General features: G+C 40.5%; 1 protein-coding gene across 1 annotated transcript in view; it reads right to left on the bottom strand.

The window, feature by feature from the left end:
• Positions 1–24,617, bottom strand: part of USO1 (USO1 vesicle transport factor) — a gene marked incomplete at its 5' end in the record, with an annotated part of 44,667 nt that overhangs the window by 14,579 nt on the left and 5,471 nt on the right. Inside the window, 13 exons of the mRNA XM_026090082.1 lie at positions 1,440–1,460; positions 2,133–2,344; positions 2,594–2,748; positions 3,741–3,829; positions 4,924–5,064; positions 5,861–6,039; positions 7,869–7,989; positions 8,601–8,656; positions 8,815–8,917; positions 11,056–11,156; positions 17,206–17,285; positions 23,852–23,916; positions 24,037–24,123. Coding sequence (XP_025945867.1) covers positions 1,440–1,460; positions 2,133–2,344; positions 2,594–2,748; positions 3,741–3,829; positions 4,924–5,064; positions 5,861–6,039; positions 7,869–7,989; positions 8,601–8,656; positions 8,815–8,917; positions 11,056–11,156; positions 17,206–17,285; positions 23,852–23,916; positions 24,037–24,123 — 1,410 coding nt within the window. The remainder of the gene's footprint in view (positions 1–1,439; positions 1,461–2,132; positions 2,345–2,593; positions 2,749–3,740; positions 3,830–4,923; positions 5,065–5,860; positions 6,040–7,868; positions 7,990–8,600; positions 8,657–8,814; positions 8,918–11,055; positions 11,157–17,205; positions 17,286–23,851; positions 23,917–24,036; positions 24,124–24,617) is intronic.

Below are 24,617 nucleotides of genomic sequence, written 5' to 3' on the forward strand. Positions count from 1 at the left end.
AGGCTTCTGCTACACTGGTTTAATCATTGAGAGTCTACATTTAATTTCACAGTAACTATCTAAGCTATACTGCTTCCACCTTGCTAGGACAAAGAGACAGTTACTTGGTGTGACCAGAATGAGTTCAAATAAGTGTATAMATTCAGCCTAAATAATTACTGAGGAAATGGCTATGACACACATTACCAAAGGGCCTGTGCAACAATCTCAGTCATACCAATTTTCTGCTACTTCTGAAAAGATCAAGTCAGTTCTCCTCTAACTGAACAAAAAGGGAGATGCTTGCTTCAAACAAAGCAAAAACACACTGGAATCCCTTTTCTCTTACGTTTCAAAGACCAGCGCTTATCGTCCCAGCACTATTAGAGAGCCCATTCCTACTCACTAAAAATAACCCCTTGAACTGGCAGTCTTGAGCTACAGCATATTTGCATACATCATTTTTCCAAACTAACACTTTCATCAGCAAGCTCTCATTAAAAATCTTGTCAGAAATACAAAGCTACATTTGTTTGCGTGACTTGGAATTTACAGCACAAATTATCCTCTGAAAGCAGTTACACACCTCTCTTTCTGAAGCTTTGCATGCTATACTGAGGTCAGGTTAACACATTCAGCCCGCTCATTTCCACAAAGCCCAAAATACGCTCTCTAAAAAACTAATACGCAGCTCGATTCCAAACCTGCTGTTATAACTCCTGCTGTAATAGATTACAGTTCTCCATGGCYGTTCTACAATCTGGAGCTGGAAACAGTCCAGTCCCACAGCTCAACACAACTGTGATAAATATGGCAAATGAAGCAGACAATGCTGCAGCACAGTATTAAGAACCGTTTTGCTGCAGATGATGCCTAGCATAGCAGCACTTTAAGTAATGGGGCCTGAAAGTCAAACATCACTTCAGGGCTCATTGGCTAGTGAAGAGATCCCTGCTGTTTACAACCAAAATCTCCACAGTTAAAGCTCCTAAGAGCTTGGGCTGTAAGCAGAACATATGAAGTGGCTRGAATGCAGGTTAAACACAGTTTTTGTTTTAGCAGTCAGGAAATAARCAGCAGGTTCCCACTTCAGGTTGTATCAGCTGATTGCTACAGGCCAGTCTGAGAAAACAGCATTTCTAGCAGTGTCATTTTTCTGATAAGAACGTGCATCTAATTAGGTGAACACCTGGTGAATGTATATGCCCCACCGGAAAGAAAGCACCCGTGCTACCCAAGATCTTTATCCCACAGTTTCCTGGAGCACCCCAGAGAAAACCCTGGAGACACAGAAAGAGTTTGTTATGCTAGGAAAAAACCCAAACCCAACTGCAACACAAAGCTGTAAGTGGAAACACATCAAAAAGCAGTTAAAGAATCCCCCCAAGCAAAACCCAAGACAGGAGGAAAGGGCCTRCTTGTGGCAAGAAAATGCCGAAGCTGTGCCAAGAAATACATACCCGTCTGTCGATCTTATCACCCTGCAAGTTACACACACATTACTTGAGAACTTTTAAGTGGAACAACACATTTCAGAAACATCCCCCAAGTCTGAACCCCTTGTATCACCTAAGACTAAAAAACCACAGGCAGTTTCATTGACTCAAATTCACATCAACAGGATCTTCTGCCTACTGAGAGTAGTAAAAGTTTCCTCCTTACAAGGCAAAAAAAGCAGTGATCCATACAGGTTTTAAGACTGGCCCTGCAAAAGCATTCTGTACTGCCCGAACTGACCAAACCTTCCCTTCGTCTCTGTTATGCACAGTGAAATTCTCTTGCCATAACAAACAATTTATTTTCAGACTGAAAYGAAATTATTTTCAATTAGTGTCCATTTCCATCTCATGCATATGAGTAAAGGCAAGACAGGCAGAGTAAGAGAGTAACTTTCAGTTTTAAGGCCCTGACTTCAGAAGGACAGCAACATTAAGTTGCAATCACTGATGGACATAAAAGTTTCTGCTGTACTGTGTTTTTTCTTTAAGTGCCAAGTGTTTTCAAAAAAGGCTTAAAAAATTTCAGCAGGAGAGAGAATCCTCCTTCTCGTTAAGCTAATGCTAGTGTCTTCCTATGCAACACCTTTACACAAAGCACATTTTTCTTGCAAACCCAGAGTTTATCAGCAAGACACAGGGCAGTTGGTGCCATACCTGCGAGAGAATGTTGGTGCACTGCTGCAACAGAGACACTGGCGGGTTGCCAATGCTTGTTGCTAGCTGAACTCTTAGGAGCTGTTCTTTCAGAGTCGCGTTTTCTTGTAACGCATGGGCCAGGGCCACAGCAGCATACCAGTTTGAGAGAGAGTCCGTTGAGAAGAGGCCCCCACAGAGCAGCTGACCAGCTGAGACAGAATTACCTGTAGCTACCAGAATGGCCAAGAGGTACAAATTAGACTAAAACAAGCTATAGAAACTGCAAAATATGTAAGACATCAGCATACAGGTGAAACCCAGAAAACAGAGGGCCATGTGTCTCAAGTTTAGAGAAACTGTAAGGCAAATCTTCCTTGGCACCCAACTGCATATAAACAATTTTGCAGATGACTTCAGATGATACATGAAAAAACATGGGCTAGTTCACAACTTCCTAGAAAGAGGTTCTTCTTGCGTACCGTCAATAGTGGATGGCAGAAGCGTTGAAACAATTTCTCCTTGTCCTTTTTGGTTTTTGTATAAAAAGCATTGGAAACAATAGAGAACAGCACAACGCAGCACAAAAGGCTGCCTTTCATTTACCATGGACATCAGAAGTACTACAATTGCAGGTCTGTTTGGAAAGGAAAGAGAAAAAACATTAGCACAAAGTTGCAAAACTGCAGGCATCTGGTCAACTGGCGCAGGGAAAGTGTGTCAGGACCCGATGCAATGACATCTGCATCACTTGCAAAAGGTGCACACCATTGGGACCTGATGACACAGCAAACATGAAAACCCTAAGTCAGTGGAAACTCACACCTGCACAGGGCATCCACAAATCATGACATTAAGCATCTAAATCCCACACTTGGATCATTTTTGTATGGTAATGCACACAGTTACTAAAATTTGTATTTAACATCCCTTCCCCCCAAAAATACAATTTGGATTGCTTGCTCCAAGTAAGAAAAAAAGATTTTTGCCTTCTCTATCTATTGCGATTACTAACATTTAAACTGAGTAAAACTTTTAATTTTAAAAAGAAAATTTTCCAATTAAAACAGAAAACAGCAGATACATTATATGACCGCAATGAGCCAGTGTTCATTAGCTGTATTTTCATTTCACACAGAGTCCCCACTGCTTCTCCCTGCTTGTTCCAGTAGTACTAGAGAGGATTCCTCATAATGCCATCAGTGACTTACAACACAGAATGCTCTTTTTCTACCCTAGTCACATTCAATTTTTGAGATAAATATCTATCACCTTGCCATTCCCCAATCTGAGTCAACATAAATTTCCTGGCTATTTTCCTAGCCTCTACATTCTTTTGTAGACAGTCCTCTGATGGCAAGAGCTCTTCCTAACATGGCTATTTCTAACTACCACTCATTCATTTTGCAGATACCACCTAACATTAAATGAGATCAGTTCTAGACTTCATCTCTGTGGAAACACACCTGACACCTTCACATTACACCCAGTATTCCCAATGTGAACTCAAAGCTGTTCCTATGTACTTGAACTCCAAACTTCAAAGTTAAACAGTCCTTTGGATTAGACTGTGAATGCCCATACCAATACATCATTACCTAACAAAGTTAAACACTTTTCTTCCTCTACCTTGGTGGATTAGAAGGTGCATTTACAGAGGCAAAGTAGTCTTGATTTATCTGGCATCCTCGAATGACCTCTGATACAGTATTAATGGTCTACAGAAATGGCAGGAAGAAAAAAAAACAAAAACACAGTAAAACAGTTAGTTCAGTGTGGGCAGTAATTTAATTCATACAACACTCAATTACTCAGCCTGACAGCTTGGTATTGAAAAAAAAACATATCAAGTCTCATTGTAGAGATTTAGATAAGAAAGTAATTTCAGAAGGAAACCAAATAACTAACAGCCTTAATATGAAGCTTGCTGAAGAGMGGTTCAAGAAAAAAAAAAGTTGAAGGGTACCTCTGAAAAACATCTTAAGATAAAAACACCACTGAAATGGAGGCCACCTCCAAAAGGACCAATCAACACTCCATTCTCCAGGCAGTAACACAAATGGCTTTGTGCACTTCAAGACAAATGCAACYGTGGTGGTAACTTCTAGAAAAGCTGCTGGACTATATCAGGTGGATCTATCAGCTCTTCCACCTTGTCTACAGCAAATCGCTCCGCTGTCAGACAAGGCACCAGGGGCCAACTGGACACCTGACCATACACCAGCTCTGGGCCTGCTGTAAATGCAAAGCTGCTCGTTAAGTTTCTTTCGCCTCTAGGCTGCCATGAGGCAGCGAACAGGAGTGGTTGGTTTACTCAGGGCCTAGTAATTTTTCTAGCTCTAGACAGTCATTCAGGCCAAGCACATCATTTTATCAAGGGGAAAAAACACTTCATCCTGAACTGGTAATTGGGTTTTTCAGAACCATGAAGTCTCTCATCACTGAAACTCTGCAATATCAGAAGACTTTCTTGACAGTCTCTCCCTCTCCAAAAGAAGTGAATCCATTAGGCTTCTTTGGGATATACTTAAATCCAACATTAAAAAAAACAAAAAAACAAAAAACAAGCAAATCCAAATACTTCCTGATTGTTTCAAAGTGAATTATATTACAGTTCTTCAGAATATAATGCAAAGTATTATCATCATGTATTCCCCGCACAGGAAGCAGGTGACACGTTTGGCATCTGAAATACATTCTTGGCAAATAGTATAATTTCAGTTTGTCCCTGAAGCAACTGGCTACCCCTGAAGACTCTTGTTATTGCCCCATTTAGTTGCCCCCATCCCTACTTGTACTTGCTCCCTCTTACTTCTGTCAGGATGTCAGCTGGAACTCCAGTTGCCATTAGGATTGTGCAGAGCTGCTGTAACAAACCACACTGAAACATAGCCTTCTGACAGCTGCTCGTAGCGCCAGGAGGATTTGTGGGAGAGACGAGAACCCGCACAAGCTAGAGGAAAAGCAGTATTTGTGCACAAAGAAAGCTTGAGAACTCATGAAACTGCAGAACAGTATAAGYTGATCTATTTGCAATTTAGCCACAAAATACAACTGCTCTTAAAAATTAACTTAAGAGACAAGGGAATAGCATTTTCATCACATTAGTATTACAACCATTTGATTTTAAGTTTAATACAACTTCACACCTGAGGTCCCCTCCAGAACCCGCAAACATCTCAGCCCATTGCAAATGTTGGAACTACATGATGAGAAATGAGGCTCTCATCTAGTTTATTACTTGGCTCACAATTTGTCAGAGCTACACTTCAGAAAATGAGAGACTACCTTCATCATGAATCTTCAGCTTCCACTCATAGACAGCAAATACTATAGAACAGGAAAATAATCTTATTTCATTTTTTGGAGGGGTGGGCAGAGGGAAGGTGATAAGCCATCCACAGTGAAGACAGCTATGGGAACTCTGTTAAGGCATCATAACCATGCTTGAAGTCATACACAAGGGTTCTTTATAAAAAGCATCCCTACCCAAATATTTAACCCGTATCACTGTTATATATTAAGTTACACCAAATAAAGTTATTTAATATGCTACCCATTGCAAGGTCACAATTTTGAAACAGTGTTTGTGCTTAAAGCAGGGTATCTCATGAACATTCGTAGGCTAACACTGAGCTAAAGAGAACACACCAATTTCCCAGTTAACTGTTACAACGCACATTTTCTTCATTGCAAGAGCAGAAAAAAGGCTGACATTGGCATTAAAACTTAGATAAGAAGTGTTTTACCTGCAGCATTAGGTGAAGATTAGTTACTTTCTGTGCAGACCAACCACAATTGTCATCTCCAACTTCAAACCAAGGCTTCATACGCTGAATGTATGAACCTTCTTTAAAGAAATTCTGATTGGAATTATTATTCTTCAATAAATTTTGTAGTAGGAGAAGACAGTCTTCCACTACGATTCCTTGGGAGACAGAAGGTAAAGGAAGGATTAACCGAAGATGACACATGGAGAAATTACTACATTCTATATACAACAGAAAACAATTTCTGAGTTTCTCATGCTTAAAAATATTAGATTTTGACCGAAAGCTGTGAAGCACATGCATGAAAAAAATACAACCAAAGGTCACTGAAAATGAAATATATTCATGCTTATCCAGCATGTTTCTTAGAAAAAAAGCTGTAATTAAGGTTCATCCACAAGTCTACAACAGAAAYGGTATTTGCAAAGAGCACGCTGTTTGTATGGTACATTAGCTGGGTAGGAATGGACAGCACTTCAAAGCAAGCCTCAAACACTTTGTGCCTTGAAGAATACCAACTTCAGAGTCAGGTTACACTACCAGCTCTTTGTATTTTAAGAACTAAAATGAAGTTCCTCCTCAATAGCATAAGGATTCAAGTGCAGCAATTCAAACTGGATTACGCATTCACCATCTTTAATCGCTGGCTAAAACGTCAACTCATTTCAAAGCTACTGGTATTTTTTTGTCTGATGTTATTAAAATACAAGCAATTCTTAGAAACAGCCTGCGCAGAAAGCCTATTTAAACAGTGAACTCGTTGCACTTTCAACAGGGTTGGGTTTTTTTTTTTTTTACCCTCACATTATCTGTGATGCAAAAGAACTATAGATACTTAAGAACCATGTACTCTAAGAAAAAAAAAATATCCTCAGACAGCACTGTCCAGAAGACAACACGAATCAAGGTGGCCCGCTCCTGATACTGCTGGGATGCTTTCAGACCTGGACTTTTGATAGAAAGGATGAAGATTTATTCCTTGGGCTTAGGAAAAGTTAGGCACAGGCAGGGCCTAACTTGGGAGTGGGAGAACAAAGAGCAGCTGTCACATTCCCTTCTGACTCCTGCTGAAGAGAGCCACAGCTRGTAATCCAGCCCTCAGCTGGGCCACAGACAAGAGGAACGGAAGTGGAGGAGGGTGGAAAGCAAAGAACTCTTAGCACTTAGGAACTGACATACCAAGTCCCCTTCCTTCTCCCCTAAAATTACCACCTGCCTAAAAATAACTGCTTCRAAACTAAGATTTGCTTAATCCTTCCATGACAAGATACTGGAATAATTCAGCTGGGAGAGAAGCAAGGTGTCAAAAGAAAAGGAAAAAAAAAAAAAACAGAAAAAAAACACTTAAGAGNAAAAAAAAAAAAACAGAAAAAAAACACTTAAGAGTGCTGCAGCATTTCTGCTCATTCTTTTTCTAACCTTTTTTTGGAACAGGTAGAGGATTTGGCCAGGAGCTAACCAGAAAAATGAAGTTAGTAATGAAGCTGAAGCTATACAATACAGTGAGCTGTTACACCCAGCCACTCAAAGCATCTGAGGATCCTGCAGGAGGAACGCAGACGCTCTGCTTGGTAAGTGACAAATGGGGCACATGCAGACCTGACACTGCCATTCAAATATCTAGGTTCGCAGACATGAGCCAGACAGGAACATAGCAACACATGCACACACGCTCAGAGAAGTTAACTCATGTTCTAACGGAGTATCTCAAGACTAGATTTCAGAAAACAAGGAAACGCTGCCTACTTGCTCAATCTGCTTTTGCTCATGTTTTATGATCAGGCTATGTTTTTCAATCCTTTTAGCCATTCACCTCATTCCATTCACATACTATCATCACTTGCAAACCTTGTCACCTAATAGTTCCTGCAGAAACACAAGACTGAAAGCCTTAGACTCCACTTGGATTAAAGCCAGCATTTCAGTAGTTCTAGCTTTAGCATACTGCCACCCACAACTAAAGCAGCATTGAAATACTTCTCTGTACCTCCATCACTGTTTCCTTCTTCTGTTATGATATCCAGGAGTCTCTCAAAGGCATTTTCAAAGGCAACAATCTTCTGAATGGCTGCATTACTTTTTGTCAATTGCTGTAACAACAAGACTCCCTGGAGGAATGGGGGGAGAAGCAATTAAACTTAATTTTACTAGAAGAACGTTAGCTTTTCAAAATCGCAACTCTCAGGAGGATGCTATATAAGCAACACTGGCCAGAACCACAGGGCATAACTCTGTGCTCTGCAATCTGGCACATGGAACAAAACCCACCATGGAAACCACAGAAAACGCATGCCTCGGTGTACTTCAGAGGACAAGCATAGTACTACCGAGCAAGATACTAAATAATTATACAGAAAGAAAATCTTATTGYAGAACAGATGAAGTGCATTACCAGAAAATTTAGATTTTTGGAGTAAAGAGGAAGAACCGAAATGGACCTGACAGAAGGCCGACAAAGATCAAGTGACAGTAGTCTAGACCATGGTCAATGTTTGCATCAGATACACAATAACAGCTTGCTGTAGTTCTCTTAATTGTGATGAGATGCCCAACAACAGCTTCAAACACAGCTGAAGGCTGAAATATTTCCAATTAGCAACCCTGATGTTTTCTTCACATGCATTCACTTAGCTTCATCCAAATTTTGCACAAGCACTCAGCAACTTAATTGACAGTTGCTAATTATGAAGCAGGTAAACAGCCTTTGTTCTGTACTTACATCATTTCGTATAACTTCCCTGGAGTCTGCTAGTAAATCCATGAGTCTTGAAACACCTGCAAGAAACATGTAACTAAAAATCAGCACAAAAGCAGGGTTTTTTTCACACTAGARGTTATTAGGACACCTTGCTAAAGACTCCTCTCAACTTCTGCAATGTTTTTTTGTTGAGCTTCCCATTTCAAGTTCATCAGCAATAAGCTGAATCACTTACCCATAGGGCTGACAAGAATGATCTGTTGCACCTGAGGTCCTTGCTGCTTTAGAAGAGATGTAAGTAGTTTCACTCCAGGCCAGCGAACATGGAAATCAAATTCCTGCAAAGATGGAGAGTAACCAAGTACATTAAGTACAATAAGTACATTAAGTAACAAACTCCTCAGTATTCAACTTCCTCCTCTAGATATAAGTTAAAGAATAGAGAGCAAACAGGTAAGGGATCTTAATGCCTGCAGGACAATTTATTTTCTTGCTCATCCTATTACAGCATATGAACAGCAAGTCAAAACACTRTCCTGTTCTAGGGTTCTTTCTATTTTATGATCAGTAACGAACTCCCAGGAGTTTGCTTTCCTGCTTTCCCTCAGGGATAGCTTTCCTAGCTCTCTCTTCTTCCTAAAAACCAGTAAGCCCCACCCACCAGGGATCAACCCTGACTACTCAGAAATCCAAGAAGGAAAAAAAAAAAAAAAAAAGCAAGCCCTTTTGTATCTTCTTCCCATTCCCAACCAGTAACAGCAGCTTCTCTGTTAAAGACTGGTCTCATCAGCAAGATAAAAACCCAACAGCTCAAGTCCATGGACAGGCTTTGATCAACCGCAAGAAAACGGTAGGCTCCACAGGTCAGCTTCAACTCAGCTGGTGACTAGACCCAAGTCTCAACTGAGTCACCTCAGAGCTTTCTGTACTTCTAATCCTGTTAGTTTTAAAGCATCACCTTGAAGCCACTAATAAGACTAAATTTGTCTACCTTAGTGTATTTTAACTGTCTCTTCCTATCACAAGGGAAAGTTTTGAGTGTGTACCAGCTCTTACTCAGTACCTCACCTCAGGGCAGCAGCCAAAAAAAGCCTTAACACTAGCTGCTGAATAAACAGGGAGGCACTAGCTAAACAACTTCCTGATTGTTTGTTCAAACAAATAGTTTATAAAGCTTTTTCCAAAATTGACTCTTTTGTACAGTGCAAACCCTGAACTGCATGTTATTGCAAGCAAGTAGAATGCTGAACTATTACCTCTGGAGAGAAAAAGAATAGGTGACTTAGAGAACATATTGCATGCTTTCAGCTCTCCACAGTCATGCTGTGCAATTCCATCACATGCCAGTTYTGTGTGCAATTGCACACTAAGCCAGTTTCAACAGCCACACAGCTCCACCTAATAGGCTTCACCTATATTTAGGAGAGGTCCTTGCTGTTTTTAAGTAAAAAAATTTTACATTTGAATCATTAGGTTTGGATCGTTAAAAACAGAATCGAGTTGCTGAGTAAGGTCCTAGTCTAACTTAAAAGATACACAAGTCAGCTATATCCTGAACGTTCCTGCTGCACCCACTGCATTTATGCATCTCAGGAGTACCTTTTAAGCCAAATTTTCTTACTTGAAATGTAGTTTTATAGGGCTGTCAACCACAAACTGAATTAATTCATTCATGACCTTGGTTCAGCTGCTGCAAATGACTAGTTCATTGTGAAAACCATTAGGATCTTACTTAGCATTTACAATTTTGATGAGTACAATTAGTGTGCTGAACTGTTTCTCCATCTGTTGAGGATGAAATTCAGCCTGCAAGGATTTAAGCCTCAGGCATACTGACAATTATTTAATACAGCTGAAAATCTGACATAAGTTATAGACAGGAAAAATGGAAGAATGGAAGAGCTTCCTTTCACTGCAGACAGACAATGGGGGAAAAGAAAAAAATCGATTCATGTTGTTCTTTTTCCTTAAAGTACAATAATATTCTCAGTTTGGAAACAAAATACAAACAATTAAGAGTAAATAGGCAGTCTGTGGGGAAAAAAGCACTGGAAGATGAGATAAAAGCATCAGGATATCATTACAAACAGCCTTGCAGAAAGCAGTCACCCTTCCTACTTGAACTGTACCTCAACTGACATGACCATCTCATTCACATTTAGTGATCATCTGGTAAGTTATCCTAGCATGAGTGACAAGAGCTGCCCTTTGTGAAACAGTACTTTTTACTATATCTAACCACATATCTAAAACCCCTTTCGTGTTATCCTGCTTGAAAAGTAGCACTAATGGCCTTCATCCAGGTTGCCTTCTTCACTGTCACCTCCAAACCCACATACACTGAAGAGGCTGAGAATACTTGACATTTGACATAGACTCCACTAGAAAGGCAAAACCATAGCTTCATCCATGAGGACGAGCTCACCATGCAACACTACATATCCTTCCGTATTCCAAATGCAATGCAGTTACTCACCTCCACAAGGGTTAGCAAGAGCGTGACATTCTCTTGCTGTTTAATGAAAATCTCTGTGAACTGACTTCCCAAGTCATCAACTTGTTTTGGTAGATTTTCTTCTGTAACAATCAAAAACAATACATTACAACATACCATTACAAAAAATTCAGTTAGTTGTGGGTTATATTCTCACTAAATTAGGRCCATAGAGGACAAAAAGAAAGTTTAGAGAATCACTGTTATAATGTTAATAAGTTTAACTCGTTTTCAAATCAAACACTGCCACAAGCTGTGCACCAAAAACAACAGATAGAGAAAACGTACATTATAAAGATAGTATTTCTAACCAAAGAGCTGTATTATTTTACAAACAGAATCAAGAATCTACCAAACAGAAACCCAAACCAGTTTTCACAGCAAGAAAAATATTATTTCTATTACTCATATATGCTCATATTCACAGCTCTCACCACTCCAATTGCCTGGTACAGATATAACACCAAGCATGCTCTGAAGTGACTAAAGAGTTGAAAGAGAAAAGGAGAACCCTCACTTTCAGATGAGGAGCAGAAAGCCTCCATGATTCAATGTTTGCACATAGCTGAATTGAACTTGCAGAGAAGTTCCTCATAAGGACCATTCACTACTTATTGCAAAGCCAAAGTACATTTCATTCCCTACCAACCCACTGGGCATGAAAACGACCTAAGCTAAATGGTTCAAGCACCTCATTTACTTATTTTCATTTAGGAATATAAAAGAGACCTAAATATCAACAAGAGTAATTTTGAATCAATTAGCATCAAAGCCGCTCAGTATTAAAATCTSAATTAATTTCACAAATAAGATGAAGTGTTCATTCTGTTATCTTCTTTAATTGTACGGGATTTAGGTAAAGCATCAATTTGGTCTTACACAATTCTTCCATGTATCACTGTTGCACAGACAGACAAATGCAAAAGCATCCCACAGGACAACAGAACGGACACAAACCACGTCCACACACWACTGTCATTTTTCTAGGCCGAGTGAAAATTTTAACAAAGATATTTCAGGAAAACAATCATATTCAGGTACTACAGGTTGAGATAATCAAGGAATTGTCCACTGAAAAATTGTTGCTAAGAGACAGCAAAGCAAAGATGGGTTGGGATCTTGTCATTTTTGACAGAAAGAGAACTCATTTCGTTTAACTCCATCATGGTTTGAGACCTTAGCTTTTCAACTGATTAGCAGTAGTTCAAACTTAATCCTGCTCAACAGCAGCAGGAATTCAGTCCTACATGACACCAATGACCACCTATAAGAAACGAGTGTCTCCTTGAGTAGAAAAATAGGTTGGTACCGTGCTTGGTTATGTTTCCACAAGGTTTTTCACAGCATCATAGAAAAAAATCAAAGGGCTAAAAGCACGCAAATTAACCACTAGGGAAGTGACACACAGGACACATCCACTCACATATCCAACTCCAGCTACGCACCCTTCTCCCTACACAGCTTCCTCTCCCCACACTCCCAAACAACTTGCTTCTTTGCTCCCTCATTTCTGCATAACCTCAAAGCCACTCCTGTCCCACTGAGCATGTCACGACCTGCCCAGGCTCTACTCTATGTTTACTCCTGCCAAAGTCCATTGAAAAGTCAGACCGAGGCTTCAGTTAAGAGCTGCAGCAAAGACAGTGATTATCATCTAAATCAGGGTACCCTACAAACAACCCAGATGTGCATTCAGCACTTCAACACCATCCCATGCTAGCTGATGAAGCCATAGGCATAAGAACAGCTTGCAGCAGAAAAGAAATACTTGGTAAAACCAAAGAATTTCTGAGCTAAATCCAAAGGTCTGATTTGGGTCACCGAAAGCACAAGAGGATTTTTGTCTTTAACTGCAGAATTCACAGCCTTATCAACGAGTCACTAACAAACCCTTGATAACTAAGCAGCTGTAAATAGGGTCAAAGACCGCCCATAATCTTGAAACTCTGTACCTTGTTACGGGTATGGCAGAACCACAAATGAAAGGACGCTACCATAAAAATTTTCTTCCACCGGTGCCAAGAAAACAATTTCAATTCTACCAATCCAATCTTCTTTCAAGTCCAACTGTTTGCTGTGCTGATTCACTGCCAGCCACCAACTTAAAACATCTATTTTTTTTTTTTAAAGGACTGCCAATAAAGGAAAGAGGTTTTTATTTGGTCTTAAAGTCATCAGACACTAGCTTATCATTCCTCTTATGTAGTGTAACTATATTTCTCCCATGAAGTAGACATTTTGGTAGGTAGCTTTCAAGAGGGAGAGAGAAGCAGGTCTGCAGTAAACTTACAGCAAGAGGAACTATAAAATATGAAGAAAAGGTGACAAAATGGAAGACATACTGCACACAAAAACAGTTCTCACAGGGAATGTAAAGTCTCTAGCAGAATCCAGGCAAAACTGATACAGAACTCTCAAGCTGAGGGGGCTTACAAGGTCTTTTGTCCCAGTTGACATGGTTAGAAAAGAAAAAACACAAGCCAGCTAACTCCACAGAAGTTCAGTTGCTGAAGGTAAATGAACTTGCTACTGTAAAGTAAGAGGCAACTCAGTTGAGAATCATACACTGATTGTACACACTGTAGCTTGCTGCATACAAAAAGCGCTTTTTTTTTTTAAATAAAGGTTCAGGTTAAAATATTTCACTTGGAATTTGCCACAAACTGTGACTGCACATCTTGTCCTGTATTCAAGCTCAACTTCCAAGTAGTGTTTCAATTTTGGATTGATTACTTTCGATCCCAGTCCTTGTTCTTACACAAATTCTAGGTGCCAAGACAAAAAAAAAAAAAAAAAAGTGAATCAAACTTTCACAGCCTCTTATGAGCTTGCCAGAGCTTTTGATTATTCCAAGAGCTTGATTCTACTTCAGAATGCTTTGGATTCTTCTATAAAAGAGCCTAATTAAAGTTGTCACATCTTTTTAACTCTTCATTTTTCCTATCAGCATTTCTTCTTCTACTAAACTGAAAAAAGAAAAATAAGGAGGGGCAAGATGAAAGAAAAAGGCAAAACAGCAAAGTGAAAGTGCATCTTCTACTTCATATATGGGTACACCGCAGCTCTTACAACCTGACTTCTGTCTGGAATCTCTCTTAACTTCTACATATTCACATTGCCCAAATGAAGGGAAAGACTTCCATTTAAAATTAGCTCTTGATGATTCACCACCATCCAGCATTGCAAACTAGTATTTAATCTTAAAGTCAGCATTTTAAATGCATTTTGATAAAAACATTTTAAAAAGTTAGACACACAAAGCATTAGTGGCAAACTTATGGTGGAAGTGAACACTCTTAACATGCATTGCTTATAAGAGACACTGTGAAGAATGTTTAAGTTCTGGGTACACATTTGTTTGAGTCAGCTTCCTGAAGGCTTCTTCCTGAAAAGAGAAGCTCTGCGCACCCCATCTCGCAGGAGATCTACTGACCTTCGACATGCCCAAGTTGCATGAAAACTGCCTAATCGAACACAGATGAAACTGGGAAAATACTTTAGCTCTAAAGCAAATTTAGATTTCAGAGCAGATTGCAAGAAGCCTTCCCTAACATTCACTATAAGTCTTTACAGTGTCCTTGTAAACAGCAGAGAGGGTTATGGGTGTGAATAGCAACTAAGACTAAAATCAAGTGCCATATTTATATAAGTAAAGGTTCTTTTACCTTCAGAATCATCTGTCAAAGCAGATAAAAGAAAAAGAGAAAGAAGAAAAATGTTCACAAGCTTTCCAAACAGCACAGTCAATAGCAGCATAAGCTTCCTAAGCAGTCATCGTAGCTTTCCAGGGCAAAAATTACTACTTGAGGTATTTCTCATAGAAACAATCGAACAGAACAACATCTTATTTTAACAACACTGGTGATAACACATACACAACTCAAGTCCGTCAATTCTTTGCTCTTCTCAAGAAACTGCTAATAACACGCTTGTGAGGAGTCCTGAATCACTGCCAAGAGCCTGCATTCACCAGTACTGTTCATTGGTGCTGAACACCAGCACCGTAAAACTCTCGTCTTATTCAAAACCTATTGCAATATCAAGCAACTGTATAAACAGGGAAAAGAAGGGCAAATAAGCAAAGCAATAAAGCGTCAATCTAAGAGACAGTTAAGTATAACATACCATAGGAGGGACTTCAGCCTGCAAGTCTTTCTTGCAGCAACGTAGAGCAAGAGACAACCAATTCTCGAGGAACAGTAAAAGCACACATGGCATGATGTGATGCCAACATACTAGCAGAAATGGATACATACTGGACAACCCTCACCTACTTTCCCTTCAGGATGTCTATCACTTGTTTTGGCATCCTTTTAAGAAGGATTKGGGGATTAATATTTCAGGCAAGAGACTGCAACTCAACAGGCAATATCACCTCACATTTTGGAAGGCAAAAGTAAGAAAATTCTGCCCTTTCACAGGAGTATTTACACTCCCAATACATATAACGCAAACTAGGAACAAGGCACAAGGGCTGTCAATGACTAGTAAGCCTCTTAAGGTCCACGCCAGAGGCAAGATGCTATGAATCCACAGATGCTGAACATGCCAGCGATTTTGAAACACTGTTGTCAGACTTCCTCCCTATCTGAAGCGCAGTCTGCTCATGCTGTATTCATGCTTAGCCCAAGACCTGCAATCTAATTTTGACAGACTAGCGTAACGGATTTTCAGGTTGATTGATCTAAAAGCAGAATACACATGCTACAAGCCTTTGTTTGCCTTTGAGGTTTTCCTCTTAAAAATCTTAAAAAGCATGCCTCTGGCCCTTTAGCTTAGATTTCTAGTTTAAACACTAATCAGGCCAAGACTTGATCTGTAAATAAAAACAGAAGTGGTTTTCCAAATAACACCTGTAACAAGGCACATGAAAAATACCCAAAAGTTTAACTGAATCCTGCAGTTTGCTTTACTGCACAGCTTGCTTCAGTTGAACAGCTAGTTACCCTTCTGGGAGAGCTACCTCCTTGACAGTTGCCTGTGCAACTATAACAAATACGTGGTCTCTATGTTTCCCAGGCCCGGAAGCAAGTGCACAAAGGCTCAGCATGCTCCAGACTTGGCTCTCTGATCTCTAAGCTTCCTCCCAAACTGCTGCTTGCGTGGCCCTCAGCTAGATCCCATACCTGTTCTCTCCACATGCCCACAAGGCTAAGAACAAGGAAACTTTGGCTGTCCTGCCCTCCTCATCTTTCACCCTCCAAGAGCCTGAAATGATCATAATCAACAGCTATTTTACTCATCAGAAGCAGCTGGCTCTTCCTCAGTCTGGGCACTCACAGCTCTGATACATGTATTTAATTTTAAGAACATTCTCTTTGCACAAGCCTAATTTGGGTTATGACTGTCCTTTTCTTCACAGTGTTGATCTTTCTGTGAAACAAGGAGTTCTTTTTAACAGCTTTAGCATTGTGCCATTGGCCTTTGGGACCAGTTATACTGGCTCTCATAAGGGCATTGAAAAAGGCCCTTAAAAACAAAGTTGAGGCTGGAGGGAGAGGGAGAAGACATTGTTTGTTTCTCATCATCCAATGTCTATTTCAAAAAGCCTTGGCTAAGAGCTTAAGTCTAATTAGTCTCTGTGCTGCCCTTAAGGTATCAGGGTAACAAGCCTCTTGAAATAATTTTTATAACAGACATATAAATATCTGTTTCCACATTTGATTATCCAGGGAAGGAAAGGAAGAGCATTATTTTCTGAAAAGCTATTGCAGGGCTAGCAAACAAGAGTCTCAGTCTTGCATACTGCCACTTCATCATAAGCACCCAAGGTTTCATCTCTTGGTGTCATCATTAAATCATCAGAAAGAAGCATCCCATTTGACAGAAACAGCCAGAACTGTCCTTTTCAAATAGCAAAAGGACTTGATTCTTTATTTGCAAACAAGAAGCTATGCCATTCCAACTGGCTGCTGTTCATAAAACATACTCCTAAAAGTGAATGATCAAGAAGACACAGTATTACTTTAATGCAAACGACACAAAGCAATTTCTTGCATTGTCATAACAGCTGCATAGTCATAAGGCAAGTCTCACTATTAGTAAATCGCACACTATTAGTTTCAAATTTGAACAAAGCCGTCAAGGAAAGCACCCCCAGAGTTAATAAAACTGTTATTACCAAGAGCTTACCTTGTTCCTCCTCTTCGAGGTCATTCGATATTACATTGTAGAGAGTGTCCAAAGCATAGCCAATTATTTCAGAATCTGAACTGCGAACAGAAGAACCACTTTAATGACTTATTTAGTTCCAACTTCTCTTACAGTTTATGCTTTATAACATTGCTTTTCCACACAGGCAGCTCCCTTTGCAGCATTATAGAAAGTAGGAAGGACTGATGTTGACATATATTTTAGAATACCATGTTTTTACCAACCAGGAGTTGTCTGATCTCTAAATGAAGAGAAACTATTTCTCCCAGGTGCATTCCCTCAGGTGGCGACATCCAGAAAGTTTGGTGACACAACAAAAACCACAGGAAGTTTCACCATAACAATGTCTGGCATTTCCCGAGTCACCCCTTGCAACCTGCTCCTCAGGTGTATGAGACACACCTCTGGGAGGGATTCAGCCCCATTCCCAGGATGTCACCCAAGGAAGCTGCAAACAAGCCGCAGCACATTGGCACCATCACAAGAAAGACCCCACCAGCTACCTCATCAGCCAGAAGCACATGCCCCATTCTAGTGCTCCTCTGAAATGCAACAACCACAGCTGTGGCTTCTCCTGAACAGGCCAGTCTAAATGCCACTGACTGACTACACCCAGCTATTAAGAGCTTTCCAACTGCTAACCTCACCTAGAAGCTACTGAGCAGCCAGTCTAACCCCAAAACATCAGTTCACCTGCTTATGCCAAGACTCTTTTCTTAATAAGCCAGTCCCCAGTTTGACAGAGGAAACCTGTTTCTTTGGCATTAGTTTCTTCTACATTACAAAGYCTGAACAATCTGTGAATCCTAAGCTACAACAAAGCAGCAGTACAGGAGTTCCTCCTTTTGGGGTGAAAAAAAATGTAGTCACTTTTGCCACTTGCTGGTTTCCTCATAAACCAGAGGACTATGGAAGCACAGCTGGTCGAACACACACACAGAGGAAGGCACCTCCACAGCGCAAACGGGCAAACCAAACTCACCCTTGTCATGTCTTAGCCAAAGATCAAAAGAGCACGCTGTCAAAACAGGACCTCTCATTCAAGTTTCTGTACAACTATCTCTGCTTTCACTGATCCCCATGGCATACAGGGCAAGGCTTCCACACAAAAGGTAACTTGCCTTTTAAGGAGCTACTAGGCTAGTTCACAGCAAATGTCTAAAGACAACTTCCTAACATGCAGTCTTAAAAGCCAAGCCCTAACTGAGGCCAGCTGTCTCTACTAGACCACTAATTAAAGACAACCTATAGCAGTTGTTGCAACCCAGAAAACCTGAACTGCCCTCAAGGTGATCCACTGAGCAGAATGGAGCAATCCATACCTACGTTTCTTGTATCACTATAGCAAGGGCTTGAGGGAGCTCTCAAAGTGACACWTGAGCGCCCTTTCTAAGACCTGCACACTAAATCAAAGCTAAACAAGGCTAGAAAGAGCAGGTCACAGTTCAATTTCTTCTTTCACTTTGAGTTTTTAACTGAACACTTGCCCTGCTGTCGCCCTCCCAGGACACACACATATCAGTTGATCCTCAGTGYATGTCCCACAGCTTGTACCACCTGCTTTTGATTGGGGCTGTAATGGAAACAAACAAAAAGCTTCCTCTGGCAAACTGTTAGTCAAAGCAAGTAAAGGAAGCCTTTAGTCTATTTAAAGGGTCTCATCCAGCAGGTATGCTCAAATTTCCAGATAGCATGTTTTCCATTTTACCTTTACTGTAATTTTACTTCTTGGACAAAACAATACTATAAATCCAACATTTCCATATAACTGCAACAATTAAACACCTGAAAAATACATAGAAATGAGTTTTATAGACTTAAAAAAAAACAAACAAAACCTCAGCATAGCTTTTACTTTCCTTCCCCTGCCAGGAAAATCCCAGCAGCTAAAAAATAAGTACTACATTTCATACAGATATATAAAAAGCAGGCCTTTTTCTTTTCTTGGAGGGAGAGGAACACACCACAGGATGAGGACAGCAGCACCATAGCTACTTCTGCTGTTCACTGGCTTGCTTCCATCTGCTGTTCATTACATACAAGATGACTTTATCAATTATTCTGTTCAGACTGAAGCTGTGCAGCTTTTGCTCCGTAATACAAGTCATCAGTCAAGAATTAGACTTGTAGTCTCTCACGCATCCATAAAAGATGCAGCCTTTCTGCAATGCAATAATCCAGCATAAGCCATCTGAGGCACCTTCCCGCTGCTACTTGTTCTTATATGGGGCACYCTACCTGAATATCAGGGCAGCACCGCACTAGTTCACAAATGATAGCAGAGCAAAATTATATGGAAGTGAAAGCATCCATGTATTGCCCTGCCCAGCCGGGCAGCCTCCAAAAGCTTTTACATCCTTTTCAAAAATTAAGGCAGCTCACTGCTCRAGTACAGATAAGGTTTGTGTTTGCTGCCAAAGGGAGCATGAGGAAGCTGAGTGTTTCTATCAAGTCAGCAATGAAAGTGTGCCTAGAGAGGACCACACTTTGTTCCCCCTAAAATCTCAACTCATGGAAGAGTGATCCACAGAGATAAGGATGAAGGCATCTTACCTCTCACAACAGTTTTAGTGAAAAGCATAKTGCAACTCTGAACATCTGGAAATGATAGCACATAATTAACTGAGATTTGTGCATTAACTTAGTAGTTACAAAAAATATATATATCTGAATTCTAATACCCTACCTTTACACCATTCTTTTCTAACAAGTTTCAAATGATTAGCACTGTCACACTGACTTTTTGAAAAATATTTTATATTAGGTAAGTAAAAGCCAAGAAGTTAAGAAAGATCATGTTCACTTTTCATTCTGGTGCCTTCTCCCACACCAACAGTTCAGTGGTACTGGCCTGCTTTACAGTCAATGCCAAATTATTTTTAAACTCCCTGGTGGGATGTGGCAATATCTAGACAGCAAGTCAAGAGAAGAAATGTTTCTCTGGTAGATCACTGTTCCTACTTCATATTACAAAATGAACACATGGTAAAAGAACAGCAGTTGTATGAGAGTTTGCATCTGCAACATTTAAAGGCTGCCTCAGGAATGTTATCAGGCTCCAGGATGGCTGATGTGCATAGATGAAACACTACTGCAGAAAATCACTTTTCTATAGAACAACATTAAGTGCTCATATCTCACACAGGCAGGAGACTGAGTTTAAGGCAATCTACAAGGAAACCATATAATGAGTGGAACACATGCATTTAAGAGACAAGTAGTATATTTCTGCTCTAGAATAAAGGTAGCTGTAAGAAATAGAAGCTGCTGGTAGCAACTGTGGAAGATCTGAGGATAGAAATAAGAACCAGACACAAGAAGCACTGACCATTTCAGCATAGCCACAATGTAAACCAGCCCCTTTTCCTACCAAGATTTGAAGATGAAACTGTAAATGCCTCTCGCTTTGCACTATCAACTTCAGAATTAAGAAGGTGCCAGTGTGACTTACACAGACCTAAAGAAAAACACAATTCACTACAATGAAAAAGTAATAAGTATCACAGAAAGGAGGCTGCAAATAGGAGTAAAGGAAAAGTACTACAGAGCTCATGCACTACTTCTCCTTATCACATCAGCTTTCCAAGAGAGGAACGACTGATTCACCAAAATCAGGAGATACACTGGAGATCAAAAATAGCTCCCCCACCCTTCTCTTTCTAAACTCAAGGGCTACATGAATAATCAGTAACATAATTTGCATAAGAAAAAAATCTGCTATTAAGCTTGGTTGAGAAGGTCTTTGAGCCAACTGACTTTTAGATTAGATAACAATGTCACCATGAGCTTGCATTGGGAAGTAACCATCTCTTAACAGCAAAGTCGCTTCAAATTTTCATACTGCTCTTATGTATTCCAGCAGGAAAAATGCCACTGGAGACATAACGCTTGTACATCTTGGCCTACTTAATTTTTTGTAAATACATAATAGCAAAACATGYTTGCACTTGTCACTAGTCTCACCCTCATTATGACAGTACTTTGTAGACCAGCCTTCCATTCCCCACACGCACACAGGCTCTCCTAATTCAGTGACCCATGCCTGTTGTTGGCTCTTCCCTAACAATTCTCTCTTGCCTCACCTGATAGAGCCCAGTCAAGCCCTGTTTCTACTCAGCTGGGACCTAGAGGGGAATCCTATGAGTTAGGATCACGCTCAGGTGCAGAGAAAACACTAGAACTACAAGCATAAACTCAGGACAACAGGCACACAGGAGCATAACAACCCCGATCACCCACCACCTCCATGAGATTACAACCATCAGGAGCTTCATGGCAAAAAAGCTTTACCTCCAGAGCTCAGTTCCCCATCTTCAGGCCAATCTAACAATCACTGTAAAAGCAGTACTCTCTTAAAGCTAACTTGCAGAGAAAGAGAGTTCATTCTTCTGAGCTCAGCATACTATTTTCATGGTCCTTTCATTTTTTCTAATCAAATTAGGATTACTGTAATCTCAAACTTCAAAGCAGCAGTCAAGATACAGGACCAGCTCATGTAARTCACTCACAGTGACATGTAAAAAGATAACATAGTCAATTCCATTGACTTTCATTTTTTCCTCAAGTTGGTTTACATTTTCTTAAAAATAATACTTGCAAGGCAAAAAAAAAAACATAGGCGAAAGCAAGCATTTTGCACTTCTGCACAAAGCTTCAGGACACCTTGAGTGGACAATGGAAAAGTCCATCAAAGATTACACCTCAAGGAACAAACTCAGATGCTGATGACACTGCAACAGCACTATCCTAGGTCAGACCCCCATTTCCACAGTTCAGTATGCCAATCTCATCAGGCATSAGGGACAGATGAGCTTCCGACTCATTCATCAGCTCATTTTTTATATGAGCTGGCACTGATTGATCTCACCACAACAGGAAAAATATCTAAAGTCTTAGCTCCACAATCATTGATACCAAATAGCCCGCACACCTGCCTGACAAATAGTCACATCACATGCAACACATACCTGAACTTAATCAGAAACAGGGCCTACAGCTACACCTCTCACAAATTAACCAGAGGATGCAGTATCTAGACCAGCTGATATGCTGGTCTACTGTAAAACATGCAAGGGGAAATTAAGCTATCAATGTTTTTTGGAAGCCATTTTTTTTTTAAATCTAAAATCCCTCAAAACCCAGAAAGCACAGAGCTGTATTTAATGCTTGTTGAGCTGCAGCCCGAGACACAGAACACATCCAAGCAGAGCTCCAGCACACACAAATTCTGAGAGGGCAATTGGAGCCTAAAGAGCCCAGGAAAAAAAACCTTCAGATCCTAACTTGCAGGGTTCGATTTAGCATCTCAAAGGAAAGAAGATCAGCAGAGACCCACCTCCGTTCTCATAGCTCAGATCTGGCCTCAGGAGCAGATAAGTGGATGAAAGCAGGCTCCTTGACCTAATTTAATGAAGGGCGTCCCCTTCATGTGAGTGACTAACACTTACTGTGACATCCCTTTGATTGTTTTCATCATACAAGTTCTATGCAGCCCACAGATTCAGCTTTAACAGCAAGTAAAATGGAAATAAACCAGACTCTCAGACACCAGTCTCATACCTTCTTCCCAGCAGTTGTAATTGGCCAGCAGCAAGGGCAGCAACGGCCTTCAGTTAGTCACTGAAGGGTTTCTTGTCCTGCATAAGCATGTAGAGCAACATGCTGCCATTACATAAACTCATGAGGCCTCATTCTGGATACTCAGCTGCTGTATTCCTAATTTTTGATCATCTAAACATTATAAGGTGCCCTCCTGCTCCACTTGCATTCAACATGCAAATATTCTGTATATGTGCTTATTACCCCCCCCCTTTTTACCACAGATTTGAGTCCAGACCGAAAGATACACTTGTCTACCTAAGCATCAGCAATAAGCAGCATGTGAAGCTTTTATCAGAGTACTGCAAATAGCTTTCAAGTTGCAACATGTGGTACTATCAAGTACAGCAATGCGATCAGTTGCAGAAGGATATGAACAGCAAAGCTGTTTAACTCCTATATTGCATAAATATTACCTTCTACTCCACATAATATATTTAGATTTGCATAGTTTGTCTTGATAGCAGCCCTTTCTACATCAAGAGAGGTATAGCTCTATTAACTCCAACTCTTCAATATAAATGCCTGCATTATTCTTCATTACAACTATTCTACCAATTCACTTAATGACATCTCAGAAAAATGAAATTTGCTGCCCTGATTCATTTAAATTAGTCAAGTTCACTTTTTGTCCTATTAACACCTTGATTTGGGTGTTTCAAATACCTTTAAGTTAACTTTGTAACTTTGGATTTAAGTTTCTGCTGTTCCACATGTAGCAGAAACTGACCACTTACAAGCATTAAGGTGCACCTCAGTATAATCATTACCTTAGAGCTACTTTTCCTATCCCTCTCACCTTCCTAGTTTCCATCATTTCTGCTCTTTTAACCTCTGGAAATGGGCTGATTAAGCTTGATCATCATAAGAARTTGCCACAACAGAGTCACTAATTAGAAATCAAGTTCACATTCTCATTATGTAAGTTAAAGATTTTAGAAAAAAGATCATGTTGTTCAATTTCAGTGGGAGAGCAATATTAAGGTATCACCTGGCGCTTGCTCTCAGAAGCTAGCCATGTGCTTACCGGTCTGTCTGAAGAACATGGATAAGATGTTCCATGGCCTGTATGCCTACTTCCAATCGATATTTCTGTTTGGAAGAAGAATTAACAGTTAATGGTCCAATCCAAGCGCCAAATGAAGCTTTTTAAACACTACATTACAAAAGTATTACATAGCTTTAAGAACCTGTAGGAATTTAGGTATTTACCTTGGATAACGATTTAAGAGCACGTACAGCATCCCTCCGGTCATCCAATAAGGTAGAAGAAGCTACTCGATCACACAGCTTCTGGATCTGGAAACACATAGGACATGTTTGTGTTAAAAAGGCAGCGTGATACAGTTTTGTAACAGCGCTCCGGAAGACACAGCCTAATTTCAGAAATAACATCTGACAGCTGCTGACTCCCCCAGTCAGATGCATGTGTCTCAGCAGAACAGCACTGCGCACAGAAGATACCATTCAAGCAATSTAGACAAACTCGGAGTTTTCCAAAGACTTCTGAAAGATGAAAACAAACTTTTGCGACYTGTCTGATGGGAATTTTTGGAAAGTCTTCTCAGCCAGCTGCGCTTTTTAAATCGAGAGGCAGTTCCTCGCTTTGTAGTTCCCACACAGTGGCAACGTGCCACCCRCGCAGCTCTCCCGCACGAAGCCGTCCAACCTGGCTCCCGGGGTCCCTGTCCCCCGAAACGCGGCGGGTCCCGGTGCGGCCCCCCGAGACGCCGCTCCGCCGCCGCTCCCCGGCCCACCCCCGCGGGCCGCGGCCGCCTGCCGGGCCGCCCCGC

The sequence above is a fragment of the Apteryx rowi genome, unplaced genomic scaffold (assembly GCF_003343035.1).
Source record: "Apteryx rowi isolate R43461 unplaced genomic scaffold, aptRow1 scaffold_85, whole genome shotgun sequence".
In the NCBI taxonomy this organism is placed as follows: Eukaryota; Metazoa; Chordata; class Aves; order Apterygiformes; family Apterygidae; genus Apteryx; species Apteryx rowi.